General features: G+C 45.3%; 1 protein-coding gene across 3 annotated transcripts in view; it reads right to left on the reverse strand.

The window, feature by feature from the left end:
* Positions 1 to 10,000, reverse strand: part of LOC143103126 (SUN domain-containing protein 1-like) — a 72,279-nt gene that overhangs the window by 9,454 nt on the left and 52,825 nt on the right. For all 3 annotated transcript variants that reach the window (XM_076266920.1, XM_076266918.1, XM_076266917.1), the window contains 4 exons: positions 2,194 to 2,387; positions 1,059 to 1,343; positions 527 to 619; positions 362 to 426 (listed from right to left, as the gene is read on the reverse strand). In XM_076266920.1, the coding sequence (XP_076123035.1) occupies positions 362 to 426; positions 527 to 619; positions 1,059 to 1,343; positions 2,194 to 2,387 (637 nt within the window). The remainder of the gene's footprint in view (positions 1 to 361; positions 427 to 526; positions 620 to 1,058; positions 1,344 to 2,193; positions 2,388 to 10,000) is intronic.

Here is a 10,000-nt window from a genome sequence, read left to right on the forward strand (position 1 = left end):
AGAAGTGAAAGCTGATTGGTTGAGGCCAATGTAAGGGGTGAGTTTGTGAAAGCTGATTGGTTGAGTCTGATGTGAGGGGTGAGTTGGTGAAAGCTGCTTGGTTGAGTCTGATGTGAGGGGTGAGTTGGTGAAAGCTGATTGGTTGAGTCTGATGTGAGGGGTGAGTTTGTGAAAGCTGATTGGTTGAGTCTGATGTGAGGGGTGAGTTGGTGAAAGCTGATTGGTTGAGTCTGATGTGAGGGGTGAGTTTGTGAAAGCTGATTGGTTGAGTTTGATGTGAGGGGTGAGTTTGTGAAAGCTGATTGGTTGAGGCTGATGTGAGGGGTGAGTTGGTGAAAGCTGATTGGTTGAGGGGTCCCACCTGACTGGAGGAGGAGGAGGGACGGCTGCTTCAGCTTCCTGATCCTTCTGCTTATGCTGCACCTCCTGCAGGACCAAACACACAAAGGACGTCACAGTTATATGTATATACACACACACACACACACACACACACACACACACACACACACACAGACAGACAGACCTCAGTCTTAGCGGCCAGTGCCTGCAGCAGGATCTCCAGTTCAGCTAGACGAGTCTTGTGAGCCTTCTGCTCCACCACATACTGCTCCTGAGACTGAGAGAGAGAGAGAGAGAGAGAGAGAGAGAGAGGGTGTGAGGGAGAGGGAGAGAGAGAGAGAGAGGGGGGGGGGGGCATAACATGTTAATTTGAGCTGTTACATCTCCTGGTTCCATTATTTGTATCTAAAGTCTTTCAGATGAGACTGTATTTCCCTGTCTCACACATACACACACAGCAGTCTCTCTCTCTCTCTCTCTCTCTCTCTCTCACACACACACACACACAGACACACACACACACACAAAGTAAAGGGGTTTGTTAAGCACACTTAAACCCCACAAACTCCTCTTTCTCCCGTGTCCACCAATCCCACCCTCTCTCCCCCTCACCTCTGCTCTCTGATTGGCCTGCTGCTCCAATCCCACCCTCGTCCCCCCTCACCTCTGCTCTCTGATTGGCCTGCTGCTCCAATCCCACCCTCGTCCCCCCTCACCTCTGCTCTCTGATTGGCCTGCTGCTCCAGGTGGGCTCTGAGCGTGCTCAGCTTGTCCTCCAGCAGGCCGGACACCCAGAGGCCGAGCGTGTGGCGGTCTGTGCCCGTGCGCAGCTGCTCCTCCAGGCTCCGGTACAGGCCCAGTGCCTCGCCATGCTGCTCCTCCTGCCGCCGCTCCCCCTGCTGGACACTCTGCCACAGTGCGGCCACGCGCCCCTCCAGCAGGGACAGCCGCTCAGCGTCCGCAGACAGAGCCGCCAGCAAACGAGCCTCAGCCTCGGACTGCTGAGAGAGGGACACAGAGAGAGACAGAGGAGAGGGAGAGTGAGGAGAGAGAGGGAGAGAGAGAGAGAGGGAGGGAGGGAGGGAGAGAGAGAGGGAGAGAGAGAGGAAGGGAGAGGGAGGGAGAGAAGGAGAGAGAGGGGGGGAGGGAGGAATGGAGTGGAAGCGAGTTAGATGTAATATTGTATATGGTAATATTCAGTGAAATGGCCCGAGTCAGCTGGAGCACAAATGCATGCTCATATTCTTCCACCCTGACTGAGTTGAAATAGCAGATAGTAGAGCCTGCTACTATAACAGTCATCCCTTATAAGCATTGTGCATGTGTATGTGTATGTGTGATATATGTGTGTGTGTGTGTTGTGTGTGTGTGATATGTGTGTGTGTGTGATATGTGTTGTGTGTGTGTGTGTGTGTGTGTGTGATATGTGATGTGTGTGCGTTTGTGCGTGCGTGTGTGTGTGTGTGTGTTATGTGTGTGTGTGATATGTGTTGTGTGTGTGTGTGATATGTGATGTGTGTGTGTGCGTGTGTGTGTGATGTGTGTGTGTGTGTGATATGTGTTGTGTGTGTGTGTGTGTGTGTGTGTGTGTGTGTGTGTGTGATATGTGATGTGTGTGCGTTTGTGCGTGCGTGTGTGTGTGTGATATGTGTGTGTGTGTGATATGTGTTGTGTGTGTGTGATATGTGATGTATGTGCGTTTGTGCGTGCGTGTGTGTGTGTGTGTGTGTGATATGTGATGTGCGTGCATTTGTGCGTGCGTGCGTGTGTGTGTGTGTGTGTGTGTGTGTGTGATATGTAATGTGTGTGCGTGCGTGCGTGTGTGTGTGTGCGTGTGTGTAGGGTTCCTACCTGTTGGACGGAGGGTGTAGCGGGCGTGGGGGTGGAGATGGGGGGGAGTGGGGGGGCCTGCTCCATGGGGGCGTCCGTGGCGGGGGACAGTGAGGGGGGGGGCAGCAGGGAGTAGAGAGACTCCGAGCTCCACTCCGTCAGGTTGACCACAGGCAGCAGGCCCAACAGGCTGGACGGACCCAGGTACCACAGACCTGCACAGAGAGAGAGAGAGAGAGAATTGAATTACAATCTTAAAAATACATCAAGATCAACTTGACACTGTACTCAAAAAGTAAAAGTTAGGAAAGTTAATTAAAGTAATGTGCAATCTGTAGCTTGTCATTCTCAACACACATCACGCTGTTGTGGCACCATTTTTCCTAAAAAACATCAAGAATCTTCATAGATTTATAAAAATCAATCAACATACGACACCTTACAAGAATAGAAACACCATTAGGATATCAACATCTACATCCTGCTCAACTTTCCTTTTACGACTAACATATATCGCCATCTTTGCTTGCCCAAGCAGAAAGTTTAGGAGCTGACACTTGAAGCGATGCTTTTGTACATATTTAAAACCAAAAATGAAAATCTCCGAAGAGAAACTTTCATCAAACTTAAAGTGTCATCAATACAGCAAAAAGAGGTCTGAGCCTCTGGCCAAGGGCGTCAGTTTGTTTTTAATAGTGGTGGGGACAATAACCATACGCTTGAGTGTGGTTTGAAAAGTGCAGGGTACCCTTATGTAAGCTATTCATCCATTCAACGCTGCATTACAATATGCTCAACAGTAGTGTTGCGCCGGATAAGTAAGGGATAACGGCCGCCGAGGTGTCCTGTTATACGGAATTAATGGACGAGGGCGAGGGGCAAAAACTCCCCGACGCGCAGCGGAGGGGAGTTGCCTCCGCCCAAGTCCATTAATTCCGTATAACTGGACACACCTCGAAGGCCGTTATCCCGCTTATCACCCGGTTGCCACTGTAAACACGCGGTTCTGTTTAAAAAGAAGCTCACTAGTTCAGCTTGTTGTACAACTTTAGCATGGACAGTTAGCTTGTTTACAGTTGATTCCATTGTTGGGAAGCCTGCAACCAAAAGATTCTAGAGCGCCGTCGTCCTACTATGGTTGTTATAGTTACCATTCATAAGCATTGATATGGAACGGTGTCCTGTTATTCAGAATTAAAGGCCACCCGCCAGCCAATCAGAAAAGAGTATTTCTTCTCTCCGGGTGATAAGGTTTTTTAACATCCGCACCCACTCGACCCTCAATATGCACTGATTAACCCGAACCTGACCCAACCCTACAAAAAAAAAAAATTAGAAGTCTTTTTGCCGCAACGTGTGTCTGAAAACGAGGTGAAACCGACTGCACTTTGGTTGCATTTGCTTTGCTGTTGGTTAGAATATTAGATTCTTGCGATATATGTCTTCAGACAATAAAAAGTAATTTGGAAGGGAAATTGAAGCGAAGAGTTGCCCCCTGCGTTGGCCGTGATTCCCCTTTGAAAATCAGAGGTTCACAGGCTACTGTGGCCTTGGTCAGTGGCGCTGCCAGCCGTAATCCTATGTGCGTACAATTCATTCATGAAATCATTCAATACAACAATAAAAATAGCTTGTGTACTGTCTTAATTGAAACATGTTTCACGCACAAATGATAACCTAGGGCAAAGAGAATGGACATCTCAACATAAGGATACATTAGAAGATGATGATTGGTGTAAACTTTGTCACACGACGTGATAAGCAGTTCGGGCGCATAAAAACGCAACGTTCCATTCAGTCATAAATCATTCAAAAGTAGGCCTAGTGCTCGTCATGAAAAGAAAACAGCAGCTTAATATTTTTCAGGTGTTTAACAGTAGGCCTAGGCGCACTGTATCAGTTATGCCATAGGCAGTGAGATTATTAGGCATTGCATCCTGTCACTCTGTTTGGAACATCGCAGTTCGGGTTGATAAGATTCAGTTAATGCGAGTATGGGTCGTCTCAAAGTTTGGGACAACTTTGGGACAACTAACTACTTGTTAGGTTACCAATAGCTGTCTTTTCTCTAGGACTAGGCATATCGGAAATCGTGACATAAGCTCGTTGGTTTCTTTTTTCTTTTCTTTCTTGTTCGCGTGTTGGGTAGTAAAGCGACAATGCATTTAAATCAATGTACATCAGAGCCGATATGGCCAGCCCTGATCTGCTGCTCTGTAAAGGTATTTCTGTCCCACCCAAATTTGCTGAACTACTTGCGAAATAGCCTATTCATCACAGACATCACATGTATCACACGAAAGAGCTTTTTCTCAGCTTTTAAACGATGTTGGTGGTTAGTTGTTGTGGTAAACGGTTCGCGAGAAAAGTAGCTTTAATTTAATCATATTTTCTGCGCCCGTCTCCCTACCCATTCATCTTGGCTTCGCGAACTTTCCGAACCCAAGACCTTACCGAACACAAAGGTGTAATTAAAGTTTAAAGTTTTAATTAAAGTTTAAAGCACTCCCCTGTACAGTTAGCCATTCCAGAGTAATCCGGTTTTACATTTGCAGCAATGTCTATATGCATGTCTCCAACTTTGGGGTTCACAATGTGTTTAAATTGTTCAATAGGCCTAGCCTACATGATTTTATAACAGGCCAAATACAAAATAAATGTTACAAATATCGCCTAGATAGCCTATCTGTAAACATTACAATATACATATATAGGCCAGACCGACCCTCGAGTTCATGCTTTGTTTTATCGCTGGATTTTAGGATAGCCTACTAGCCTATGGCAACCGATTGCATTCCGAGCTACAGTCAACTCTAGCAGGCATTACATGACTGGAGGGTCGGGTGGGTGCGGATGTTAAAAAACCTTAACCACGCAACACTCGATCCACACATATCCAGGCAGGTTTGCATGCTGTGAGGATGTCGTTGTGCGCGCCTATCGCATGGTTTAGACTCGATGATTTCATATGTGGGGATTTTTTCGGTCGCAATTGGTTTGCACTTTTTTAGAAGTGGTGGGGACAAAATTCAAATTATAAATAGTGGTGGGGACATATCCCACCCGTCCCCACTGTAATCTACGCGTATGCCTCTGGCAGTGTATAAAGGCATGGAATACAGTCTCCCTTACAGAACAAAAAGGGCACCCCTGATCAACCATTGTATTTAAAACAGAAATAAAAGCATTCACTGCTATTGCACCATGCAGAATACGCCATTGTAGATCGCCAGCTTTTTTAGTTAATGGTGACTTGTACAACGCTCGCCATTGTGGTTTGACATCATTTTCAACCTGCAGAACTTCACGCCAGGGTGTATCCACCCTCTTGTCCAGAGACCTTTTATTTAGGGGGAGAACACACAGTTTATACAATGATTTACTAGTTACAGCTGTAGGACCCAGGAAAACTAAACTATCTTGGAGTAAGTAGCAACCAGTGCAACCTGTTAAATCTGGAAGTAGAGTAAGTCTGGGAAAGGAGTCATGGCAGTCAGGACTACACTCCCCCCCAAAATAATCTCCAAGCAATTGCATCTCCTCCTCAGTTAGGAGAGACCGCCATTTCCCAAGTAGCTGATCAACTATCCTAATGGACTTCACACCTAAGTGTTGAGCTAAAGTATGGCTATTACTGAAATCAGAACCAGCAAACACTACTAGATCCCCAAGGGTTGTAACTCCAGAGCTGATAGGCTTAGAAGTAGGTACCAGGGACAAATCCTGACTCACATCAAGAACAGAACCATGAATCAGAGGGTCCTTCAACAACCAGAATAATGAGCTTCTCTGTCGTGGGCGTTGTATTATAAAAAGAGACCAGACTTTAAACAGATTCTTATAAAATGCAGGAAGCAAATTAAAATTCATTCTATTTGGATTAAACCAGAAGAAAGACCTATCTAAGCCCAACTCTTCAAAAAGTTGTAAAATACAACAGGCTGCAGCTTTCCAGCTTGAGTCCAGTGATCCTGTGAGAAGCCGCTGTACAAACTGCAGACGGAAGGCAGCAGTTCGACTCTGTAGATGAATAAGTCCATGTCCACCATCCTCCTTAGGCAGATATAAAACACTCTGAGGTACCCAGTGTAGATTATCCCAGAAAAAATCAACCAGGACTGACTGAATCTTCGGTAGCATGTTTGAAGGAGGGTCCACACAAGCCAGCCGATGCCAAAGAGAGGATGCAACCAGGTTGTTAATAAGAAGAACACGCCCCCTGTATGAAGTAATACTGAAAAGAAATTTCCATTTCTCTAGACTACCTTTAACTTTTTCAATTACCCCCTCAAAATTCTTTTGAATAAAAACATCATCACCTAAGAAAACACCCAGGTATTTAAACCCACCCCTATTCCAAACTAAGCCATCAGGCAGACCAGGTTCGCCAATCACCCAACTCCCAACCAGCAAGGCTATGCTTTTTGACCAATTTACCTTTGCTGAAGAAACAACCTTAAATTCATTGCAAATTTTTAAAAGTGTGTCAACATCTCTCTGGCCATTAACAAGGACAGCCACATCATCAGCATAAGCTGCCAATTTAAAAACATCATCACAGTTAGGGATTTTCACTCCAACAATCTCCTTCCTCAACCTTACAAGGAAAGGTTCAATAGCCAGACTATACAGCATGCCCGACAAGGGACATCCTTGACGGACACCTCTGTATACCTTAAAAGGAGCGCACAAGTCACCATTAACCTTGATAATACTTTCAATGTCACAATACAATGCTTTAATCATTCGAATAAAATTGGGGCTGAAACCAAAGGCTGACAAAGTATTTCACAAATAATTATGCTCAACCCTATCAAATGCCTTTTCTTGGTCAATTGAAACCACACCAAAATCCAGATTGAAGTATTTGCCAATATAAAAAACATCTCCAATGAAGGAAACATTGTTATGAATCAATCTGCCTGGCACACAGTAGGTCTGGTCAGGGTGGATTACCTGCTCCAAAACCTCCCCAAGTCTATTTGCTAAAACTTTAGACAGCAGTTTGTATTCAGAGCAGAGGACTGACACCGGCCTCCAGGACCTTATATCTGTCAGGTCTCCCTTCTTTGGCAATAAAGTGAGCACTGCTCTACGGCAGCTCAGTGGCAGCACCCCTCTGGTGATGCTGTCTCTCAGAACAGCCAGCACATCTGTGCCCAACTCTGGCCAAAAGGACTTATAAAAGTCTACTGGCAGGCCATCCAGCCCAGGCGCTTTGCCACTCTCCATACTGTGGAGGGCTCTCTCCAGCTCCTCTAGGGTCAACACCCTTCCAAGGGCTGTGTTTGCCTCTTCAGATACCTTAGGTAGGTCACCAAGAAAAGCCTTGTCAGTCGCCTGAAGTCATTGGACGTCATAATCTCTACAAGCCGTCTACGAGAGGGCATGTGCGGCTCAACATGATTTCTGTCAATATTTTGTGCAGTACAATTGAAATCTCTTCCAAGGATAAGAATATCCTCTGAACAGCAATTTTTTATAACATTTCCAATAGTATTTAAATTCAGCATTCTGTCTGTTGCCAGTGTAGGAGCATAAATGCAAATAAACACAAACAGGGCTCTGACCTTTAAAAGTCTTCCCTCTATAACTTCATCAACATCAAAAGTGATGGGAATAAAGGACTTAGAAAACAGAACTGCAATCCCACCAATATTAGAAGTACCATGACTAAGTATGGACAGACCATCAAACTTTTTCTGTCTGATTGTTTCAAAAACAGAGAGCCTCTTAATTTTTTCTCTTGTGCCATTTACATTTAAAGAAGCAACACGAAATTCACCCATCATTATAAAGAAAAAAAAAAAAAATATATGGACCTATGCAATCAGCCATCCTAGGACACAAGTGGAAAGGGTTTTTAACATTTGTCATCTTTGGCATTCAGTAGAACATTGAGTTTTGTGAGAATCTTTTTTAGACGAAAACCTTGACCACTGACCTCTTGATCAGTGATGCTACCATCACGCATAAATGCTCGTGATTTGCTTATAACCTGTTCAATGTCAGGAAAAAATTTGTCTACCCGGACCTTCCTAGAATGTTTTGTATCTTTAAGGAATTTCTTTATATCCTCCACTCTATAATTCACTTTCACTCTCATTATCAGTCAGTTCTATATGAGCGGGTCCCCCTTTATTCTTTTTAACGCGCTTTCTTTTTCCTTTATTAGACGGTGCTTTAAACACATTATCGTCCTCTTCCAACACGGAGGTTTCCATGTCTTCCATAGCGACGGAAACCTCCTCCCCATTAATGGCATCATCATTGCTCCCCTGACAGTTCTGAGAATCAGTGATAGTCTCCCCCAAAAGTGTGGAAAGATCCTCCCCTTCAGCAGATCTAACATTGTGATTTTCCCCATGCACTTGGAATGAATTTAAAGTTATATCAGAGTTTGGCTCTCCGGCCCACTAGCAGAAGCAGCAGCCTCCTCCTCAGTAGTTGCACCAATGTTAACATTAGGCTCGTTGGTCTCTTTAGACGCTCCCTCTGCCACATCACCCCTAGATTCATTGCTATTTTCACTGTTTCCACTATTATTCGTGTCATCCTTTTTATCAGGACACGCGCGCACGAGATGCCGCGATTGTCCGCAACCAAAACATTTCATAACACTAGTTGTTGCATAAATCGCATAATTAAAGTTATCCACAGTCACATTCATTGTCAAGTCCAATTCATCATTGTTATTCTTAAGGATCATGTACACGAAACGCCTGAAGGACACTATATGTTTCAACAACGGGGATTTACTCGCAATCGGAATTTTCTTAATTGTTGAGATCACTTTGCCTTAGCGCGACAGTGTTTGTCCTAGAATCTCATCAGAAATGAATGGGGGGACATTAGACAAAATGACTTTCTTGGAAGGCGTAGAAAGAGGGGCAACAGAGGTAAAAACGCCATCTATCACCACACCATTCTCCGTCAGCTGATTGTCAAACTCAATTGATTTTAAGAAAAGCACAATCGCGTTGTTCATGCGAGATGCTGATACGATATTCTCATGACCAACAATTTCTCCGGCAGCCAAACTACAATCCTCAACACTGGCTGCCGATGCTATTTTAACAGCATGACGCCGAGTTAGTTGACCAAAAATCTCTGCCATGATTCCAGCACAAGACTGGAGGCAGTCGCTTTAGGGGAAAAGCCCTGTTTATTGCCAGAAAACTAAACCAAGCAAATATCTTTAGTACTCCAGCAGAAAGTAATAGATAGAAAGAAAGGAAAAATAAATAAAGTGAGAAATAGAGATTTAAACAGAACACTCGTTCGCGGTACAGCGCCCGAACCACCATCCACTCACCACTGACTCCGCCCACTCACACCAACCATGCGCACAGAGAGCACAGAGAGAGAGAGAGAGGGAGAGGGAGATGGAGGGTTGGATGTGGAGAGAGAGAGAGAGAGAGAGGGAGATGGAGGGTTGGATGTGGAGAGAGAGAGAGAGAGAGGGAGATGGAGGGTTGGATGTGGAGAGAGAGAGAGAGAGAGAGGGAGATGGAGGGTTGGATGTGGAGAGAGAGAGAGAGAGAGAGGGAGATGGAGGGTTGATGTGGAGAGAGAGAGAGGGAGGGTTGAATGTGGAGAGAGAGAGAGAGAGAGGGAGATGGAGGGTTGGATGTGGAGAGAGAGAGAGAGAGAGAGGGAGATGGAGGGTTGGATGTAGAGAGAGAGAGAGAGGGAGATGGAGGGTTGGATGTGGAGAGAGAGAGAGAGGGAGGGTTGAATGTGGAGAGAGAGAGAGAGAGAGGGAGATGGAGGGTTGGATGTGGAGAGAGAGAGAGAGGGAGGGTTGAATGTGGAGAGAGAGAGAGAG

The sequence above is a fragment of the Alosa pseudoharengus genome, unplaced genomic scaffold (assembly GCF_046254945.1).
Source record: "Alosa pseudoharengus isolate Yale_2024_CS ecotype anadromous, Long Island Sound unplaced genomic scaffold, YU_APseudo_1.1 YU_APseudo_1.1_scf_4, whole genome shotgun sequence".
Lineage (NCBI taxonomy): Eukaryota > Metazoa > Chordata > Actinopteri > Clupeiformes > Clupeidae > Alosa > Alosa pseudoharengus.